This window comes from Pavona decussata, unplaced genomic scaffold (assembly GCF_977016875.1).
Source record: "Pavona decussata unplaced genomic scaffold, jaPavDecu1.1 SCAFFOLD_87, whole genome shotgun sequence".
NCBI lineage: Eukaryota > Metazoa > Cnidaria > Anthozoa > Scleractinia > Agariciidae > Pavona > Pavona decussata.
Window position 1 is genome coordinate 5700334 of NW_028145504.1, and position 23381 is coordinate 5723714.

The 23381-nt window shown below is 39.7% G+C and overlaps 2 protein-coding genes across 4 annotated transcripts in view; one reads left to right on the forward strand and one right to left on the reverse strand.

Annotated features, from left to right (window-relative positions):
• Positions 1 to 23381, reverse strand: part of LOC146475009 (V-type proton ATPase subunit E-like) — a 164751-nt gene that overhangs the window by 63046 nt on the left and 78324 nt on the right. The gene's annotated exons all lie outside the window — the stretch shown is intronic.
• LOC146475013 (uncharacterized) overlaps positions 1 to 23381 on the forward strand; it is a 40517-nt gene that overhangs the window by 12759 nt on the left and 4377 nt on the right. The window contains exons 6-7 of one of the 3 annotated variants that reach the window (XM_085116755.1): positions 269 to 391; positions 8376 to 8498. In XM_085116755.1, the coding sequence (XP_084972881.1) occupies positions 269 to 391; positions 8376 to 8498 (246 nt within the window). The remainder of the gene's footprint in view (positions 1 to 268; positions 392 to 8375; positions 8499 to 23381) is intronic. The other 2 variants (XM_085116756.1, XM_085116757.1) reach the window with 2 other exon arrangements.

Sequence of the window (23381 nt, forward strand, 5' to 3'; positions counted from 1 at the left end):
CTCGACTTGAAAACCTATCTTTTTAAGAAGTATTTTTATAGTTTGTAACTTAGTTTATTTTATTCTCACGGTAATGTATTTTCGTTTTCTTTTAAACACATGATTGTTAAGCGCTATTGATCAGCACATGTAAATACGCGCTATATAAATTGGTAAATTATTATATTATTATTACTATTTGTCTTCTGTATCGTTAAAGATAGAATTCGTTGTGCTGAACATATTGAATTTGTTCTTCCTTCATTGTAAGCTTTTCAACTTATTGCAGATATAAACGAGTGTCTAACGGAAGCACACAACTGCAGTAGCGATGCTGCGTGTAATAACACCAAAGGGGCATTCTATTGCACGTGCAGACCTGGATTCACGGGAGACGGACAAAACTGTACAGGTGAGGATTCCGGCATTTTTCATTTATTTCCTTTTAAGAGCTACCTTAATTATTTAAAGGTTTAACTCCTAAGCTCTTGTCATGATTCACAGGAGGTGAACATAGTTGTACCAATGCTATTGTTCAGGTCGTTTTCACTTTTTAATGACAATATGATAGTTGCTGAGTTATTAATACTTCTGGCTTGCTTTTTTACACACGTTGTTAATATGATGGTTAAAGTTTAGTTAACTATCTATCGTCACTCCTTAAAGGTTTAGCTTCTCTGTCGACTCGATTTCGCTGCCTTGAATACTTACATATGTCACCGAAGAGAATCGAGGTTGAACAAATTCTCGAACCACTGTCTAATTGGAAAAGATTACAAAGTCTCTGTGTGGAAGTATTCAAATATTTCATGTCAAATAGTTTCTAAATTTTTCACGATAATCATGGCCAGAGACCAAGGAAATTGTACACTGAGAAACCTCAAATATGATTCTAGGTTAGGAAATAGGACTCGGTACGTTTTAAATTGTTCAGTCTTAAAAGGTTTGACTTTGGTTCTAAAACGCCTTTTTACTCGTGGATATGCTTTAGCATCCACGAGTAATGGTGGCGTTCCGTAGACAAATGAATCACTTACTCCGGTGTAGCCAATCCCACGTCACTTGCTAGTATGCAGAAGCTCGATCTATTAACCAATCGCCAGACGGATAGTATTTCGAGCTAATCACAGCACCACACGGCTTAGAAAGTTGTGACACACCGACCTGATTTCTGTGGGTCGTCATTGCATGGCTGTTTTCAATTCTTTGAACGCATTATCGCTGCATTCTCCATCATTAGAAGCAAGTGTCTGAAGAAGTGAGAAAATGGTGTTCTTTGAAGGTGAAGCAAAAGATTCTCAGCAAATGTACATTGATACAATTAAGGTTAACCTGTACCTTCAGGGGTGGCTTCAGTTTAATGGATGTAAAACCTCTCAGTTACATCACAGATACCCAAAATCCTATATCAAATTAAAGCTTATCGAACTGGGTATTAAAATATTTCATTGCTTTCCAAGAAAATAAATTTCCAGGTTTTCCGTAAAGTCGACTGACTTGAAGCTTTAATTTTCCAAGCGAAAATAAAAGTTTGAAAAAAATTCTCGCTACACAAACAAGTACCGCCCCCTAACGCATTTATGCAAAATTAGCCAATCATTTTGCAAGCTACTTTTTCTTCCGGTCACCTCCAGTGAAAATTTTCTCGCAGTTTTGCACGTACTTGCGTTCCAGAGTAATCACTTTCTTCACCATTTTGTTGGATATCTACAGTGTTTGTCGATCGATTTTGTAATCTGTTATGATTATGTGAAAAACAAAATGGGGATTGAAGCCGACCTCATCAAGCAAAGCTGTTGGGCCGAGGAAGAAGCGGCTGAGGCGGGCAAAATTATCGGCACAAAGCGCTACGGAATTATCGGAGAACCACTGTTACCGCATGGATTGTCTTAGTCGAAACGAAACTTATTGCTACTCTTCGTAAATTCGGCGAATATAGTCTACTCCGAGCGAAATATCGTCGAAAAAAGCGAAGTTTCGAGATTGCTTATCGAAAGTTCGAGTGAAAATTCGCTCTTGATGAACGTTCCAAAACATTGATGTTGCAAATAAGGAAACAAGTATCCGTGTGACGCTTGACGAAAACGTTTAAACGGAATCGTTTTAAAAAAAAGTTGACTCCGTTTAACGCTTTGGAAATTTAATACACTAACACAGTACACAGTGTGATAACGCTACAAGCAAAGGCGGCGACTTTCCCCTTACTAGTTATCTTGTAGCGGCGGCCGACGTGATAAAAGATCAAGAGGCATAGGAAATGATTCTCAGCGTTATTTTTCAATTGTTTTTTTGTTTTGTTTCCGCTTGCCGAGACTTGTTAGTTTTACGTACCCGAACACAAGATTCAGTGACCTGATAAGGTTCAGCAAATAATAAAAAAGGAAGCTCATGAAGAGCGATTCACTGACTCGCGAATTGAAACAGGCGCGTCTCAAAATATTTGCTTCGCTGGAAGATTATAAGACCTTTACCTACTTTAAAGTGCAGTTTAAAACTACTGTCTTCTTTTATCTCAGTTTCGTACTCGAACAAACACAAGTACTTCCACTAAATACAAGATATTCGAAGTGCGAGAACGTGAGGGGTTCAAAACCATAAAAAGACCGTTCGCGCAATTATCGCAACGGGTGGTTACACCGGCAGCAATACGCTGTCAATCAAAGTAAAATTTAACTTCCGGTGGAAATCGCTTACGTCCCAATTTCTCGGCAAATACTCACTCTTTTTCTAAAATTCCTGTTTTGTTTGTAAGAACTTACTGGAAAGTTTATTTTTATCTAAAATCTGGTCGTACACGGTAACTTAGGATTGTGCAACGCCTTCCACTCACCGAGGCGTAAATCTTGATGTCGAAGTCGAATCGACCCTAGGTGAGAAGACAGAAGTCCCTGTCGATCCCCAAAGCTCACAGGGGATTAATAAATTCCAGTTGAAAAGTGAATTCTATTTGGAGAGTGACCTCGAAGCTGTCAAAGTATGCCAATGTTAATTAATCAAAGTTATTACGAAGCCTAGCAAGCTATGAGTCACGAAAGTCAATTCAATCTAACTCGAACAACATTAGCGACGTGACAAACAGTGACACAACTGATCAACCCATGTACTTGCGTACTTGTGTGGTCAACCAGTATGACGAGCAGTCGAAAGACCCAGTTATTGACGATGCGAGGAAAACTGTTCAGCAATTCGTGGCGATCTCCAGATCAAGGACGAAGTCCATTCGCAATTATAAACGCGCTCGCAGTAACGACAGAGAACCTTCCAGAATTCCTCACAAGAAAACGCTGAGCTTGTTTCATAAAGGCAAGGTAATGAAGGGATTTATTTTGCATTTTTTAAGGAAGAACGTACCGAGCTCCTCTGAGTTTGGAAAACGTTTATCTCCCGCTTTTTGTAAGTATACGGACACTAAGAATGTGTACAGTTAGAATGCGAGTCAGACGTGACAAATCTTAAGTAGAGGCGGGCAGTAACTATCTCATCAATAGAAGAACTGCTAAACATAAAAAGCCTCATCAGTATTATTGTGTAGTCAAAATAAATCTGTAATTAAGCGTTCAATAAAACTGAACAAACAAAATGAGGAACACATTTCGTTTGTAAACATCACGTCGAACACTGCTGGAGTAGCTAGCGCCGAGTGTCTGACCGAAATGAAATGCCAAAAGATTTCGTAACCGGAACTGACTTTTTCGAAAATTGCCGTTCTATTTAATTTTGTACCATATTTTCAGATATTTTTGGTCGATTGTGTCATGATATATGTATTACGTCATCTGTTATCTCGTGGTCTTTCATTAAACATGGCATGGTGTTAGAAGTGAAAACACAGTTTGAATTACGAAAACCTCGCTCAAAATGAGTTTCTCCAGGGAAATGTTGCAGATAACTGGCGTAAGTGGAAACAGCGATTTCAACTATATATGGAAGCTTCAGGATCAATGAGAAAACCCGAGAAGCATCGGAGAAGAAGCTCTGGAAATTTACAACACATTCTCGTTATCGACTGCGGAGTAAAAGCTCGACGTTTTATTTCAGAAATTTGAGGACTATTGTAATGCGAGGCGAAACATCACATTTGAACGTCTGCAAACCGGCCAAATAGTAAATTTCCGCCAAAAGAGAAAAAGGAGAAGGATCTCCAGAAGAAGACGAAAAGTGGACCACCAAACAAATGCAAAAGATGTGGAACAGCTCATGCACCGAGAACATTGCCCAGCATTTGGAAAAAATATGTCAAAAATGCAAGAATCGAAACCACTTCGCATCTCAGTGTCTTTCCAAGAATGCTCATTTCTTGGAAAGTGATCAAGCCCCTCAACCTGTTGTCGAAGACGAGCAATTAGAAGAACTGTTTATCGGCCAAATCCAGAAAGATGACCATGTGCAAGAATGGAAAGCATCTCTTCAAGTGAACAACAACCTGGTAGAATTTAAATTGGATACTGGAGCACAAGCAAATGTAATCCCATTAGATGCCGCAACTGAAGACAACTAAAGCAAAACTCACTGGCTTCAATGGATCCGAGATACCAGTGGTAGGAGTGGCAAGGATGATTTGTAAGTACAATTAAATCTGTCTTTCCCCCCCTCCCCCCAAACTCGGTTTAAGAACATGTCAGGAACTGAGCTTTATTAATTTCGTCAGAACTGTTGACACAGCTGATGTCAATGCTGAGAGTTCTATCCTTAATGAATTTAACGACCTGTTTCAAGGACTTGGAGAGCTTGAAGGAGAACAGCATATTGAAATTAACCCAGAGGTTAGACCTGTAATTCACCCCCCAAGAAAAGTTCCATTCACCCTTCTGCCCAAGCTAAAGCAAGAACTAGAGAGAATGGAACATTTAGGTTTCATAGAAAAAGTTGAAAGTTGATCAGCCAACAGAATGGGTTAACTCTATTGTGATAGTGGAAAAGCCAGATGAAAATCTGAGAATCTGCCTTGACCCAAAAGACCTGAACCGAGCAATAAAAAGAGAGCATTTTCAGTTCCCAACATCCACTGGAATAACCAGCAAGTTAACTGGGGGTAAAGGTTTTCAGCAAATTAGATGCCAAGGATGGCTTCTGGCACTTAAAACTAGACCACCCAAGTTCTCTTCTCACAACGATCAACACCCCATTTAATCGTTTACCATTTGGCCTGAATTCCTCAAATGAAGTATTCCAGAAGAAAATGCAATTTGCCTTTGAAGGGATTGAAGGAGCAGAAGTTATCTATGATGATTTTCTTGTATGTGTCAAAGATGAAGAGAGCCATGATAGAGCACACAGAAATGTTCTTGAGAGAGCCCGCGAAAAAAGTGTTAAGCTAAAGAAACAGAAGTGCGAAATCAAGATTCCCGAAGTTGTGTACATTGGTGACAAGATTACCAAAGATGGAATCAAACCTGATGAATTGAAGATTGAGGCAATCCTCAACTTGCCATTACCGCAAAACACGAAGGATGTGGAACGCCTGACAGATGATTTTTCCAGAACACCTGAGACCTGAAATGCTTAAAAGAAATCACGACAGCCACCTAGGAATTGAGTAGAGCAAGCGAACAGCCCGTGACATACTGTACTGGCCAAACATGAATGCACAGATTTCGGATCTAATCGCAAATTGCAGTTCGTGCCTAAGACACAGGAAGAACAATGTCAAGGAGCCACTGATCCAGCATGATGTCCCTGATAGGCCTTGGAAAAATATCACCTGTGATATATTTACCCTTGGAGGCAAAGACTAGCTATCTTCTCACTGTAGATTATAATTCAAAGTGGGTAGAGATTGGCTTGTTGCGTGACAGCGCTATGAGTTCCAAAGTCATCACCCAACTTAAATCCACCTTTGTACGCTATGGAATACCCGATGAAGTCATTTCAGACAATGGTCCTCGGTTTTCCAGCCGGAAATTCAAACAGTTTGCAGAATCATGGGAATTTAAGCACACACACCTACTAGTCCCAAGCACCCACAAGCTAATGGACAAGTAGAAAAAGCCATTTGAACAACCAAATCTGTACTGAAGAAAGCTTATGAAGATGATACTGATCCGTAGATTGCCTTGATGGAATGCAGAAACACTCCGATAACTGGCCTGAGCTATTCTCCAGCTCAAGTTCTCCTTAACAGAAGGCTGAAAACCAAACTTCCAACTACTGCACAGTTACTTGATGCAAGAAGTCCAACAGATGCTAAGTTCCAGCTCCTTGCTCAACAGAAAACACAGAAGCTGTATTTTGACAGAGGAGCCAAGTCACTACCTCATGCCAAAACTGGTGACACTGTTCAACTAAAAACAAAGAATGGCTGGAAGCCTGCTACAGTTACAAAACTTGCCCACAACACTCGTTCAGTAATTGTGACCGGCAATGGAACTCTCCACAGGCGAAACAGGAGAGACCTCATCAAGACCCCGGATGTCAACAAAGGCACCACCACGAGTCCAATAAGTGACAGAGGGATCACCAAGAGCCAAGAACGTGACATCATCAAGACCCCTGATATTATCCGAACTAGATCTGGCCGAACTGTCCGACCACCCAGACTAAATGATTTTGTATATTACAAGCTGATTAAGGACTGTTAATCATTAACACATTGTTAGGCCGAGTTGTCACTGTCAGCTGAAAACATTATCTGTGTAATGCCTTTGACGTAGGTCTTGGACATTGAACAATGGACATTGTTGACATTTAGATTGCATGTTTATTACTCTTCACATTCGTTAGAGGGGATATGTATTACGTCATCCGTTATCACGTGGTCTGTCGTTAAACATGGCATAATGGATCGGTTTTAATTGTTTTAAGATTTTGCGTTTCAGCTTTCGATCACACAAGGCACAAAGCCCTATTTGTGAAGGATATTCAAATTATTCTCCTTACATGTAAATAGCTTTCCGACAACTGCAGCATTTATTTTTTAAACGGCTTGGTCATTTTAAAGCAGCAACAGAACACTTCCTGAATGATATCAGCGTATTAAAAGTTTGCTCTGTTTTGTTAAAACACAAAAATAAATAAATTGATGACGTGAAAAGACTCGTGAATTAAAAAATTAAATTGTGACTTCACCAGAGGAAAATTTGCGCACTGACATTCAAATGCACGTGTCCCTCAGTCGTAGATCGCATAGCTTACCGAAAGCGATTTTGATGCAATAAATGATTTCGCTGCGTAAAATGAAAGTAATCCATCAAACAACGGGTAGGTACCGAACGGATACTAGTTAACGGCTCTGGAAAACGGCGAGTTCACTGAAAGCTAAAGAAGGTTTAGATCCCCAAACGTAACCACGGATATGCAAATTTATGACACCAATATTAGTAGTACAAGTATTCCTAAACTGTATTGAAAGGCAACTTTGATCCTCAAATTTCATTGTTATTTCTTTAAGTTTGCTTTTTTTACGGGATAATGAAGCAGAAAGTGGTAATTACATCCTTAATAACAATGGTCAACAATTATATTTCCGTAGGCCGATGCGACCCGCGTGCGACAAAGTAATTTTTCAATTATTTCGTCTTGAGCGTAGCGGAATTATTCGTAAATATCTTTTGTATGTGCCTGTAGTAAAGGAAAATTCCGGATAATTCATCAATATATGAAAGGTCAAAAACTCCCATATGAATGCCCGGAGTGGTATGCTCGTCGCGCTTAGGGTGTAAATTCCGCATTTGGGCCTCGTTTGCAGTCTTTCAGGCTGGTAAAGATCTCGTTTAGGATTGCCCGCGATCAAATCTAAAATATATTTTTTAAAAAGGGTTAGAAATAGTATCAAAACTCAAGCCACTCACAGCTGGTTTAGGCATTCCATTCAAAAGTTCCGACAAGCGTTCCCACGGTATGCCGAATGGCGAAGAACCCCCTTGCGCTCGTAACGCATTCCCCCATGGGGGACAAACGCGTGAAGAGCGCTTAGAGCGTCTCCGCAATTACATCACCGTCACTATTACATTTCAAAGACCATTCCAAACTATTATACATTAAAGCCACGATGGCATCAACGGCCTCTTCCATCGCCATATCCACGAGTTAACGATAATGTCACTTTGACTCCAAAAACTACGTTACCCTATATTACTTGTCAAAACACATCTCCGCAACCTTTCAAGTAATTTCCAGAAAAACTGTGTTAAAGAGACGGTCAAACGACTGCTAGTATTGTCAGGTGCTTATTGCAAAAACTCCTTAAGAAATCTGAGATAGGGCTTGGCATTTATACTTCCCATTGTCCGCATGAGTGCTACAGCTATTACATTCTCAACTTTGAATGTAATTTGTAGGTACCGCTATCACACGTAATGTTCTTTAGTGTTGTTGGAGATGCTGTTATTGGGAACGAATAGACCCACAGGTGCGGGAGGTATTCTGTTAAATAAGTTTTGTCATGCTTTTCACCTCAGATATAGATGAATGCGTGACAGGAACACACAACTGCAGTAATGATACTGTGTGTAACAACACCAAAGGAGGATTCAATTGCACGTGCAAAGCTGGATTCACCGGAGACGGACAAAACGTTACAGGTTAAGGTTGCATGATTTGTTTGATTGTTGGTTTGTCTGTTGGTTGGTACCATGTTCTTTACTTGAGGCTTTAACGTCTGTGATATTGTAAGAAATCTCAGGCCATAAGATATAACTTTAACGAATGTTAATAGTTAAAATTTATAGAGTTCAAATTCCATGAAAGTAATGATCAAATGTTCTTTACATCACCAAATTAAATACAATTTAGAATATATTATAAATTTCTAGTGTTATGTAGTAAAATACGAAAGTGACAACTTAATAGCGCGTTAAAAAAGCTTAAAAAGTTTAAAAGCTCATAAGGATTGAAGATTAGATATTTAATCTGGCTGTCTGTTCCAAAGTTTGGGCACAGATGAAACAAATGCTCTAGACCCTAGGATGGAAAGCATTTAACCGGACGGAACGACCAACCTAATGCTATGGTTATACCTGAGTTCACATCAAGTGGGTGTTTTACGTCTAATACGTTTGCACATGTAGTCGGGTTCAATGCAATGTATTGCCTTTTAAAGTAATGAGCAATATTTTATAATTTGATGTGGTTCTTCATTGGTAGCCACTGCTGCCCACACAGAACAGGCGTGATGTGACTAACAGATCTTTAAATGCTTGCAAATGAGCCTTGCAGCCGTGTTCTGAACCCTTTTAAAGCTTCTCAATTTGTAAATGAGGCAATCCAAAAAGCAAAATGTTACGATCAACGTAAGGACACCGAGCATCAACACAACTCAACAACTTTAATGGCGGCGAGCAAAGACCACGAGGTCAGATTACATAACGATAAATCACGTGATACCGAAATGCATGCTAATTTATGCAGTATCACAACATCTTCCCCTTTGTAAAAAAAAAAAGTGTCTTACTGAGCCTTGTAAATTGCGACTGAGTTTCTTAGCAAAATAAACAACAATGTTCAAAATAACGTTTCTAACAAAGTATACAGTTTAAGTTGCAAAGTCCTGAAAACGGGCTGGTGGTTTGACAGTACGACCACTCCTTGTAACAGTTGGAGGGGATGCAGCTTCCACATGTTCAGCAGCAAGTTTCACAACAGGTGGGGGGTCTGTTTGTAGTACTGATTGTAGAGGCTCAGCTACTGGTTTTGCAACAGGGTGGAAATCTGACTACGGCACTGATCGCAGCTGTCGGCGATTTCGACGGTAGGTTCGACCACCCGATACAACCACATATGAACGGGGGCCAATCATTTTCTTGCAAACAGCTTCTGACCAGGTAGATTCTTTTGGCCTCTTCATCCTGACAGTCTGTCCAGGTTGCAACTCAGGTAATGCTGTACCTTTCAGGTTGTAGTAGAAAGCCTGCTTTTGCTTAGAGTTAATCAGTTTATCTTGCACAACCTGTGGGGGAACTGACTTAGGCTCTAGTTGTTTACTTGACAGCCGTAACAAATTGCGTGTTCTCCTGCTGAACAACCTTTGTGCTGGGGATGAACCAATTTCCGTAGGCGTGTTACGATAGTCTAGGAGGGCAAGATAAGGGTCAAACTTTCCATGCACGGCCTTCCTCATGATGTTTTCACAGATTTTTACCGCACTTTCAACCTTTCCGTTACTTTGGGGGTTCCGTGGAGAGGAAGTGATGTGTTGAAAGTGCCAGTCACTTGCAAACTTTGCAAACTCTGCAGAAGCATATTGTGGTCCATTGTCAGAAATGACGATTTCCGGAATTCCATGCCGGCTAAACTGCATTTTCAACTTCTCAATAACAGTTCTGGAATCTGTCACGTTAAGCTTATCCACCTCGAAGAAAGAAGAATAATAATCAACAGTAATCAGGTACTGCCGCTGATCAAACAAGAACAGATCTGTGCCAACCTTTTGCCAAGGCCTTGATGGAATTTCATGTGGCATTAGTGGTTCTCGAGGCTGTGCTGGCTTGTACAAGTTGCAGATATCACACTTGAGAATGAAATCTTTTAACTCGGCATTCAAGCGCGGCCAGTAGAACACTTCTCTGGCTCGTCTAAGGACCCCCTCAATACCAAGATGGGACGAATGGACCTTTTCCATCATTTCCTTTCTTAACTTGGCAGGTACAATGAGGCGCTCGCCCTTGAACAGCAAACCATTTTGGGCTGTGATTTCATCTCGAACTTGGAAGTATGGCTTGACCTCAGCTGGAACTTCATCTAGGGTTTTAGGCCAACCTTCTAGGACATTGGACATGAGGATCTGAAGGATGTCATCCGAGGCGGTGCCCTCTTTGAATTCTTTCAGTCGTGCTTCTGAAATAGGGAGATCCTCCACAAGTACTATCTCCTCGAGCTCATTGCAAAACTCGGTCTGTGAAGGAGGTTCGTCGAGATAGGCTCGAGACAGGGGATCAGACATTACCATCAAGCTTCCTTTTTGATACTTGACATCAAGGTTGTAACGCTGTAAGCGAAGCAACATCCTTTGAAGACGCTTGGGAGCAGAACCAAGGTCCTTCTTAAAGATGGCTTCAAGGGGTTGATGATCTGTTTTAACATGCACCACATCTCGACCATACAGGTACGTATCAAACCTCTCACATGCAAAAACCACGGAGAGAAGTTCCTTCTCAATCTGAGCATAACGACTTTCCGCTGGAGTTAGAGCTCTTGGGGCAAATGCAACTGGCTGTCCCTCCTGAAGTAAGGAGACGCCAAGTCCACTGAGAGACGCATCACTTTCAATTGTGACTTCACGATTAACATCATAAAACTTCAACACTGGAGCTTCACAAACAAGACTCTTGATACTTTGGACAGCTTCATCATGAACAGGCAGCCAACACCATTCAGCATCCTTAAGCTCCAGTCGCCTTAATGGCTCGCAGAAACTTGACAGATTTGGTAAGAACTTTGCTAGGTAAGTAACCATGCCAAGAAATCTTTTCAAGGATTTGACATCTGTCGGGACAGGCATGTCACGTATGGTACGAACTTTGTTTGGGTCAGTCACAACACCATCCGCTGAGAGTAAATGGCCCATGAATGGTACACGTGATAGGCGAAGCTTAATCTTCTGAAAATTAAGTGTTAGATTCAACTCACGGCATCTTTGTAGAAAGGCGGTTAAATTCTGATCATGATTCTTCACTGCTTCATCTACCGTGTCTCCAAATCCACAAACAAGGAAATCATCAGCAATTACTTCAACTCCTTGCAGACCCTCAATGGCTTCATGCATCTTCCGCTGCCATATCTCAGGCGCAGAACTAATGCCGAATGGCATCCTCAGCCAACGGAAACGGCCAAAAGGGGTATTAAATGTGGTAAGGTAACTGGAGTTCTCAGTCAGTTTAATTTGCCAAAAACCACTTTTGGCATCCAAAACACTGAAAACCTTGGCATTGGTGAGACGAGAGGTGACATCTTCCACTGTCGGTAAGGGATAGTGAGAGCGCTTAATTGCAGTGTTCAAATCTTTCGGATCCAAACAGATGCGAACTGATCCATCCTTCTTGGGCACTGCTAGGACACTGGATACCCAATCAGTTGGCTCAGTAACAGGAGTAACTATCTTGTCAGCAACCATCCTGTCAAGCTCTGCCTTCATTGCTTCCTTCTTAGGAACAGGCACTCTTCGTGGGGGGTGAACTACAGGTTGCACATCCTTGCTGAGCTCAATGCTGTATTCCCCAGGTAAACAGCCAATACCTTGAAACACATCAGCAAAAAGGATTAGTAGAGGATCCTTTGTGACATTCTCAGAAACTGCTGACTCTTTCTTTGGAGCTGCAACTACATTATTGACAGAGGTATCAACACCAGGTACCATAATCTTCACAAGACCCATGCCTTGGGATGACTTCAAACCAAGCAAAGGAGTAACATCTTGATCAACAATAACAAAGTTAAGTTCATGCTTGCTACCTTTATGTGCCACTTTCAGCCTTGCAAAACCAAGAGCCTTTCGCTTTGAGCGATCGGCATAACTAGTGTGATGTCTTTAGGAACAATGTTAGCTTTACTGTAATCTTTTGTTGCCCTGATGTAATCCTGTAGTGGCAAGATATTTGCAGAAGAACCAGTGTCAATTTGAAAGGTTACTGATGCTGAACCATTCAAAGTAAGCGAAACAAGAGCTTGATCTTTACCACTGACACTATGAACGTAAAAGACTTCTTCTTGTTCGACCATGTGAACTTTTGCATCTTCAGACTTGCCTCGGCACTTGACTGCAAAATGGCCTTCTTTACCACACTTCTTGCATTTCTGACCTGAAGCTGGACACAATTTCCTTTCCAGTGCATGTGTACCACCACAAAACAAACACTCTTTAATCTTGGGAGGGTCCTTGCTGGGAGGTTTGCGGCGCGGAACTTTCCCGCGCTTGGGTTTCGACCTTTGCCCCACTGCATTAATATCTTCGTTAGCTGAAAATTCTTCTGAGATTTCTGTCGCTCGCGAGTGAGTAACTTGACTTGCTTTGATAGTTTCGATGGCTTTATCTAGGTCGAGGTCTCGCTTTCCAAGAAGCTTTTCACGAACTCTGTCATCCTTCACACCAAGAATTAGCCGGTCACGAACGAGCGATTCCCGAAGTGCGCCAAAACCACATGATTCTGAAAGCTTCATCAATGCAGTTATGTAACTATCAAGCGATTCATTTGACCATTGCTCACGTTTGAAGAAAACATATCTTTCGTAGGTTTCGTTACGTGCAGGGACACAACGCTCCTCGAACTTTTCCAAGACCTTGTCAATTTTTAGAGCGTCGGACGAGTTTCCCCATTGAAAGGTTTCGTACATGTCCATTCCTTCTTTGCCGATCACATTTAACAACGAAGCCACCCGAACTTCCTGTGCTTTCTTGTGAATGCCAGCCGCTAGCTCGTAAAACTTCCATTCACGAAGAAATGATTTCCAATTTTCTCCTTGATGCAAACGGTCGGAAAGATTCAACGGCGAGGGGATTTTAGCGGTAGTACTAACAGCAGCCATGTAAAACGTACGACGATCCAAACACACTCGAACGAAAACTATAGACTTCAGTGAGCCTACCAATAACGGACGAAGCGTTGGACTTGAAGACTTCCAAGCTAGGAAGTGAACCTTGATAATTTGGTCTAGATCCCGCTCTCTGACACCATGTTACGATCAACGTAAGGACACCGAGCATCAACACAACTCAACAACTTTAATGGCGGCGAGCAAAGACCACGAGGTCAGATTACATAACGATAAATCACGTGATACCGAAATGCATGCTAATTTATGCAGTATCACAACACAAAAGTGTTGCAATAATCCAATCGGTTTGAGACAAAAGCATGAACTAAAGTCTAAGTGGAGTCACGTGATAAATATCTCCTAATTCGCCTAATGTTTTGAAGATAATAGAATGATGCGCTACACAGTTTAATTACGTGAGTGATTCTGACAACTGGCGATCTTGAAACAGTGGAGTTACCCATATTGATAGGAGAGATATCAACTTGCGATAACTATTGCCTGGTTCCCACAATGCAAAAGTCTGTTTTGTCGTCGTTGAGTAACAGTTTGTCGTGCTTTATCCTTGAGCGAGGAATGATGTATTATCAGTAAACGACACAGACATACTTGGAAAAAATCCAAGTGCTCCTATCAGGAGTGGAACCTAAGACCTTCCGATTACTAGTTCGGATGCTTTAACACTGAGCTACGGGAGACTCGTGGGAGCTAAGGCCATTAAACTAGGTTGATGGGACAAACTGATCCTGCATACTGCTAGGATGGGAATGTCAATATGTGGCATATGTGCAATGGAAATAATGTGATGGAATATGTTAAGCCTGGTGATTTAATCAGTTAATGACCTAAGTATAATCGAAAAAAAATCATTCATCATTCCCATTTATTCACCGGGCTTAACATATTCCGTATCTGGGGGAGTTACTGCTACCCTAATTCGACATCCATTGGACCTGATAAAAATAAGGTTTCAAGGGAGAACGTTAATGTTTTCTTTTTAAATGTTAGTATTAGATTTGGAGAGAAACATCACTAACATTGCGGAAAATTTACGGCAGCCTTTACGCAATGCCTCTTGTCCCCAAACGGTCGTTATACTAGAAATGCGTGACTCGCAAAAACCTCGCGAGGCTGGGGCTGGGTGGAAACCCCTCTTTACTCGTATTCTAGCATCAAATAAGAACATTAAAAGGGGCATAGGATTTTTTTTGATGAGCATGGTCTTTTCGTAGTTCCACAGGCTAGTTTGCAGTTGAAGATCTATTTCTGACGCGGCGACGTAATGTACAACGGGCGTGCAGCGCTGTCGTGTTCGATGAATTTATTTCCCACGGAAAATTATTTTACCGCGGCCACAAAACGTGTAATTTCTTCAATGCAATCTTTCACAAAAAAGATTTCTAAAAGAAAGGGAAAATATTCTGGAGAGATAGTTCTGTATCCAGTGAATATTGATGAACATTGCAGTTGAAATTTGATCATGCACGCATATTTTTTCCGATGTATGCACATTTTGCTCCAGACGACGCCAGACAGTCTGACGTCATTCATACTTTGTTTTTCACTGTTGCTAGGCAACTGTGCGGACACCTTCAAAGATATAAACATGTATATAAACATATATAATCCAAAAATGGGTTGAAATCTTCATCAACTTAAAAGTGCTCGATAGCTGGTCTAGAGCAATAATAATAATATAATGCAAGAGATAGGTTATTCGGTCATTTATTCGCTACTCTGCGTTTCATGCTTCTTGTGAAGCAATCATCAGGCAACTGCCAGAAATAACGGTTACAATAAGAGAAATTTGACAATACAGAACAATAGACAATAGATGCTAACTTCTTTGCGTGACGTGTCACACGGGATCGTTATTGCCAACGAGTCACCCTCGCGAGGACGCGAGGGTGACGAGGCGGCAGCATTATAAAGCCGACGCGCGAGTTAGTTTTGGTACAGGCAGAAAAAATCTCGAATGAAAATGTAAGCATAAGGTAAGGATAAGGTAATGTAAGAGTGACATCATCGGTGATTGTTTTCGAGCTAGCCAATGGCATCGCGGTATTTTTTTATCTAAACCAATCACATCAGGAGTATCACGATCGGTGAGCGCTAGTACCCAGATTCTTCTTACACACGCGCGAACTTAAATTTTGTAAACAATATGGCGGCCGAAGTGGCGAATTTAGTTGTCTTCGAGAATAGCAGTGTTTACACGTCTTATTGTATAAGGATGGTGTATAAAAATAGCAAAGATCTTTTTAAGCGCTAGGAAACTTTGCAGAAGTTTTCACGTTTAGGAGCAATCGAATTTTTCCTTCGCACCATCTTATTTTTCGATCCTGCGCGACAGTGTGGAAATGTTAAGCTCTAACAGCAGATTTGTTGCTCCGTTGGTGGACGGCGTAAGTTCCGACGGCTCTGTCAATCGAGGAGGTAAGAGAATTCAAATCTTAACTGTTTGTAGTGTGTTTTGTTTTCTGAAGAGGGAGCAATTTTCTTAAAGTAACCTTTCGGTCTTTAATCATGATAATATTCAAATTGCAAGCTAAAACGGACAATAGTAGGTCAGTGTCGTTATGTGAATTCATGTGGTCGGTAACATAATATGCACAACGAAGATATCATTCCAAACTGATACAGTGCGGACCAAAACGAATCCCTAATTATAGGGATCTACAAAATATTTTAGGTTTCTTTGTTTTCTAGTCAAATTGAGTGGGTTTTTTTTGTTGATTTTTAGGTTCTGTTTGAGGGAGATGCACATTGGAGCTGTTTGAATGCAGGAGAAATATTTCAAGTCAATTGCAACTTAGCTTTGTGCCATTCTTCTATTTTCTTTTAAATACCATACTTGCGGCTCATTAATTCAATAAATTGGATTTGAAAAGCTCATATTTATTGTAAAATTCTGTTATTCCCAGGTTGATAGCTAATCTTGTACACATTAAAGTTGTTTATTTTGGTTTTTGTATAAACTCAAACAGGTAATGCAAGGGCCGCAGATGTTTCATCTCTAATCTACCTCACAAGTTTAGATCTTATAGACATTCTATACAACAAAGAATAGCATGAGAGTTTTGCAATGCTTTATTAAACAATGATTCAGTTTGAAAAATGTTTTGTAGTCTGGTTACTTCTTAATTTTCATTCGCAAAGCAACTGTGACAGTTTTTACTCGTTGGCACTCTACCGGCAGGTATCACTAGTCAGTAACTAAAAAAAACACTGTTTAGTAGAAATTTCCTAGCATGTCTACAACCTGATGCGAGTTCATTTCTGCTGTTGAGAGTTGACATTTCCGGCCTGCATAATATAAAAAATTTCTCCCACAAACACAAATTACATCTCTTAGATACACTACTTTTAAATTAAGATTCAGACGGAAATCATTTATGTTCATTTCGTAATGAGCGCTACAAACATGCTACCGCGCTTAGTAAGTATATCTGGAGCCTAAAAGATCAACAAATTGCGTATGAAATTAAATGGTGGCAAGTGAAACAAGCTAGGTCCTATTCGAATGTATCTAAGAGATGTAATTTGTGTTTGTGGGAGAAATTTTTCATATTATGCAGGCCGGAAATGTCAGGTTGTAGACATGCTAGGAAATTTCTACTAAACAGTGTGTTTTTTTTTAGTTACTGATAACGATCCCGTGTGACACGTCACGCAAAGAAGTTAGCATCTATTGTCTATTGTTCTGTATTGTCAAATTTCTCTTATTGTAACCGTTATTTCTGGCAGTTGCCTGATGATTGCTTCACAAGAAGCATGAAACTCAGAGTAGCGAATAAATGACCGAATGGGGGATTGGCACGGACAAGATGGCTGAGCAGACGTGTCCGTAAGAGCTCCGCACTTGTTAGCTGATTGTAAACTAAATGTTGCCCGTCTATGGATGATATTGCTGTCACTCTAAAGCTACCAACGAAATCTGTTACTCAAAAACGTACATTAACCCAACGAAGTGATTCTAGCGGGTCGGAATCAAGCTCTCCGTTAGATAAGCGACTCAAGAACTGGACGCACGCTGAACACGAAGGCGAAGTCCAAGAAGTTTTGGAAGGAGCGCCCGAATCACCGCTTGCCGTAGATATGTCGGAGAAGTGGACAGAGAAGCTCGACGAAATACTAGTTAAGCTGAATAAGCTAGACAGCATTGAAACCACCTTAAACAATCTTTGTGCAAAGATGACTATAGTGGAAAGCGACGTATCGAAGCTGAAAGATGGCGCACGTGTTACTGAGAAGAATCTGAAGGAGATGGATGACGGTTTACAATGGATGAATACAGAATTGGAAGGCTTAAAATTGCAAATAAAGTTTCTCGAAACAGCTAAAGAAGACCTGCATACGCAGCAACTCTATGCAGAAGCCTACAGTCGTAGAGAAAATTTGAAATTCTTTGGTCTGACTGAAAGGGAAACAAAGAGTAATCAAGAAGGCAGCGAAGCGATTAACACACGTAACATTTTATTTGAATTTCTGGAGAATGGCCTTGGACTTGAAAACCCAGCAGAGAGCAGAGAGTACATCGTCTGGGGAAACCTACCGCTGGAAAGGCAAGACCGATTATAGCAAGATTTCTCCGCTACCAGGATCGCGAGATGGTATTGAGAGCTTCTTTTCACCTGCAAGATTCCGAGATTAAAGTTCTGGAAGATTATCCTCAGGAGATTATTGAGCGCCGACGTAAACAAATCAAGAAGTTAAAGGAGGCCAAAAAGAACGGTATGAAGGCATCTTTTAGCAAAGCAGAACCGGACAAGCTCTATATAAATGGTAAATTTGTCCCAATGTAAATTTCCGTTTGGCTAGAGAATGCGCTTTTGATTGCGCTCTGTCGGTTGCGATTTCTAATGTTTACATAAAATGATGTTAAGAGAATTCTGATTTGGCGGGCCTAAAGTGTTTCAATTGGAATAAGGGGCTAACAAGTTCGACGGAGTTCTGAATGTTGGATGGAGTTTATATTATTCCATCTTGCATTCTTAGAGAGGAGTAATGTGTGTGTTCCTTTATATGTCATTTGCGGTTGTATTTTAGTCAGTCTTAGTTTAGTGGGATGTTTGTTTGCAAAGTTCACACTGTTGAGTATTAAGCGAAGAATGATTTCTTTTGTATTTACTTCAAAACAATCAGGAATATATTTTTTACGGAAGTTCGTAAGTCCTTCAACCCTCAGCTGTTTATTCGGAATTTCAGTTCTTATATATGGAATTCATTGCTTACGCAGGTAGAACATGTCAGCTACTTTAAAAATAATGTCTCTGAATGTAAGGGGAATTAGCAACTTCAAAAAAAGACGTACAATTTTCACCTGGTGTCGCAGAAAGAGCGCAGATGTGATTTTTTTACAAGAAACGCACTCAAACAAAACAACAGAAATACAATGGAAAAATGAATGGGGCGGAAAAATGCTTTTTTCACACGGTAGCCCAAATTCATGTGGAACTGCAATACTGATCAACAACAAGGCAAATTGTTCAGTGCTTCACACAATTCCCGATCCCCTCGGGCGTTTTATTATTTCTAAAATTAAAGTTGACGACAAAGTGTATGTACTCGTCAATATTTATGCACCAAACAAAGATAAAGAATCTGTCCAATTCTTCAGGAAGTTGCATACTTTGCTTCAAATTGAAAACTTAGATTCTGAGGAGAATATAATTTTAGGTGGAGATTTTAACTGCCCTTTAAACCCAAATCTAGATAAACGAGGTGGAATAATGATACCAAGGAAATCGGTTGTGAATAGCATAGAATGTGTGCAAAATGAATTGGATTTGGTTGATATCTGTAGAGTCAAAAATCCTGAAACAAGAAGCTATACTTGGAGTCAAAAATCACCTACTATATTATGTCGTCTGGATTTTTGGCTTATTTCTAATAATCTGTGTGATTTCGTCAATTCTACGGACATTATCCCTGCGATAAGAACGGACCATGCAGCAATTAGTTTAATCCTCGGTGAAATTGGAGAGGCAAAAGGACCTGGCATGTGAAAAATGAACGTTTCTCTCTTGGATGATGAGGAATATTTAAATTATCTGAGTGTTAATATTTCTAAATGGAAATTGGAGGGGGAAAAAGAGTTATCGGACAAACGCGCAGTTTGGGATTGGTTTAAATACGATATCAGAAAGCATGCTATTAAGTACTCTAAAGAAAAAACTAAACAGAGAAATGATGTAGAAAAGATAATTCAAGAGAAATACAAAGAAGCAACCAGACGGTTTGAAAATGACCCAAATGATTTAAACAAATCTCGTTTAAATGAAGTCAAAGAGAAGCTGGAATTATTTTATGAAGAGAAAACGAATGAAATTATTGTACGTGCAAGGGCTCGCTGGCATGAGCATGGAGAAAGAAGCACTAGCTAAGTACTTTTTGAATTTGGAAAAGAGAAATCATGTGAAGAAACATATCAGAAAGCTGTTAATAAGTGGCGCTATAACAACTGACCCTTACCGGATACTCTCCGAACAAAAGGATTTTTATTACAACTTGTACAAATCCAAAGCGACGGATACGGATTCCATCACGTCTTTTTTGAACAATTTAAATGTTCCGCAACTATCTGAAGAACAGAAACAATCGTGTGAAGGCCAAATTACCATCGACGAATGTAAAAGCATTTTAGAAACTTTTCAAAACAACAAGTCTCCCGGAAATGACGGAATCCCAATTGAATTTTACAAAAAATGTTGGAATTTTATTTGTGAGCCTTTCATTAATTGCATAAATGAGTCTTTTGTAAAGGAAGAATTGTCCAATTCCCAAAAGCAAGCTGTCATCACTTTAATAGAAAAACAAGGAAAAGATCGCACGTTAATAGAAAATTGGAGACCTATTTCTCTAGTCAATGTTGATGCCAAAATAATCTCGAAGGTAATTGCCTCTAGACTTAAAAATGTCCTGCCTAATATTATACACTGTAATCAATCCGGTTACGTTAAAGATCGCTATATCGGTGAAACGGTAAGGTCAATTCTTGATACTATGAAAGAAAATATACCTGGTCTGATGATATTTATTGATTTTCGAAAAGCTTTTGATACTTTAGAGTGGAACTTTCTGTTTAACTGTCTGGATGCCTTCAATTTTGGCCCTGAATTTAAGCGTTGGATAAAAACTTTTTATAAGAATATTCAAAGCTGTGTGATAAATAATGGCTTGTCATCAGAATACTTTAACCTTTCAAGAGGAGTCAGCCAGGGTGACCCTTTGTCTCCTTATCTTTTTCTTTTAGCTGTTGAGACTTTGGCAATTTCCGTCAGAGAAAATGTTGAAATAAAGGGAATTGTAATTGAACAACAAGAGACCAAATTATTACAATATGCTGATGATACAACTGCGGTTCTCGCTGACATAGAGTCGGCCCACATACTCTTTCAGTTGCTAGAGAATTTTAAAAATATATCAGGTTTAAAGGTCAATTGCTCAAAGACAGAGGGAATGTGGCTGGGATCGCTGAAAGGAAATGAAATAAAGCCGCTCGGAATCAAATGGCCGAGCGATCCAATAAAAGCCCTTGGAGTCTTCTTTTCATATGATAAAAAACTTCTCTTTCAAAAAAACTTCTCAGAAAGGCTTGACAAGATAAAAAAATTAATTAATATCTGGTCCTCCAGGGGGTTATCCCTTTACGGGAAGGTTACTATTATCAAAACTCTGCTCTTGCCGAAAGTTGTTTACATATCTTCTTTGCTACCTACCCCTGAACATATAGTGAAAGAATTAAACTATTTGATATACAATTTCCTATGGAAAGGTAAAGACAAAGTAACTAGAGTATCTGCAATAAATAATTATGAGGGAGGTGGCCTCAAAATGGTTGATATTGAAAGCATGATCAAATCTCTCCGCCTCTCCTGGCTGAAAAGAATCTTTGGTGATAATTCAGGCGTATGGAAAAGCTATTTAGAATATCTTCCTGAAAGAAACAGGTGGTCTGGTTCTTTTTAATTGCAATTATAATATTAAAGACTTAAATATTAATTCTCAATTCTATGCAGAGTTATTGAAATGGTGGTCTGAGTTTCGCAAAGACAATGCAAATGATACTAACTGGCATTACTTTATTTGGAATAATCAAGAAATACGAATAAACAATATAAACCAGTTTTCTATAAAAGGTACTTCAATAATGGGATTCGAACTGTGGGCGACTTACGCTTTGATCTTAATAATATCGACTCTTATGAATTACAGGCAAAATACATAGAGAAGACGAATTTTCTGGAATGGACTGGTCTACGCCACTCCATACCGCTCAATTTAAGAAATGCTAATTATAAACCGGATCCCATAGTCCTAAATCCATCCTTCAAAACTGACAGTGGTCTTTTCGATGTAACTAAAAAGAAAGCTAAAGATTACTATTCCCTTTTTGTCCGTAAAAAGGCACGCTTCCCTAATCATGCGCAAAAACTAAAGTGTGAATTTAATTTATCTGATGAGGCGTTGAAAAAAGCTTTCTGTCTTCCCCATTCAGTTGCTTTTGAGCCATACGTTCAGGTCTTTCAGTTTAAGGTATTAAACTCTATACTTTACACTAATTCAAAATTACATAAAATCAGCTATATTTCAGACAATCTGTGCTCTTTTTGCAAACGGGAATCAGAAACTATACAGCATCTCTTTTATAATTGTTCTTACTCAATTACTTTTTGGCGAGACTTTGAATTATATTACTTATCCCTGACAAAACAACAAATACATCTTGAGTTGAGAGATATTTTAATCGGTGTTCTAACACCAGAATGCCCCTTACTAAATTACCTGTTACTTATAGGAAAAATTTATTTATGGGGGTGTAGAAGAAATAACGAACTTCCGAATATAGGTGGTTACAAATTTAAAGTATCGTTAATAATGACACAGAGAAATTTATTTGTACGAAAAATAATACATTAGACATATTTAAAAAGAAATGGACAATACTTAGACCTATTTAATATATATATGACTTGTACGGGTGTGACTTTGAATTTTTTGTGAGTGAGTGCATGAGAGTATGACATGAGATGAGTGAGTGAGTGTTGTGAATGGTGTGTTAGCGGGCCAGCGAGTGAGTAAGCTAATTGTAATATTGTACAAAGTGTAAGTGCGTAAGTACTGTCTAGTTTATTATTGTATGTAACTGTGTGTTTTCTTGCAAATAAAAAAATAAATAAATAAATGACCGAATAACCTATCTCTTGCATTATATTATTATAAACATATATCAGAGTATATAAATATATTTTTCGCTCGAATTCACGCGGCTTAGCTCCACTCGGGCCGACAAATTTATTAACCTCGCTACGCTCGGGCCTTCGGCCCTCGCTTCGCGAGGAAAAACATGGAATGCGGAAAACGGACTGGGCACGAAACACGAATTGAGGTATAGAACGCGGATCGCGGACTACGGACGGTAAAAACGCGGAATAGGGTACAAAACGACTGGGTATATAATAGCTTAAATAAACTACAGGTTGTTCGCCTTCGGCGCAGGATAAACCCTGGGACGAACGCTAAAGAACTAAAATTCCGGACACTCTTCCGGACTCTTCCGGACACATTAAGAATCCTGGTGTTTTGTCGAGATAAAGCAAGATTTTATGTTTGCAGTGTGGATCCTTACTAATTTATACCCAGCCCGCGCTTTATATCTTCACCCTATTCCGTGTTTAATACTGACTGGCCCTCAAATTGGTTAAAGTGCCTGAAATGACAAACAAGTTCAGCTTATCAAAAAGGCCATGTAAAAGAGGAACAAATATGTTTTCCTTTTTTCCATCGATTACCTATTGTCTGATTGATTACTCGTTGATTTCATTGATGCCATTGATGCTATCGATTAGTTACGCCGTTTTTTTTTATCTTCTCTGGTTGCATGGTTGAGGGGATATTCCAATGTTATTAGAAAATTTGATGATGGCACAAGTGGT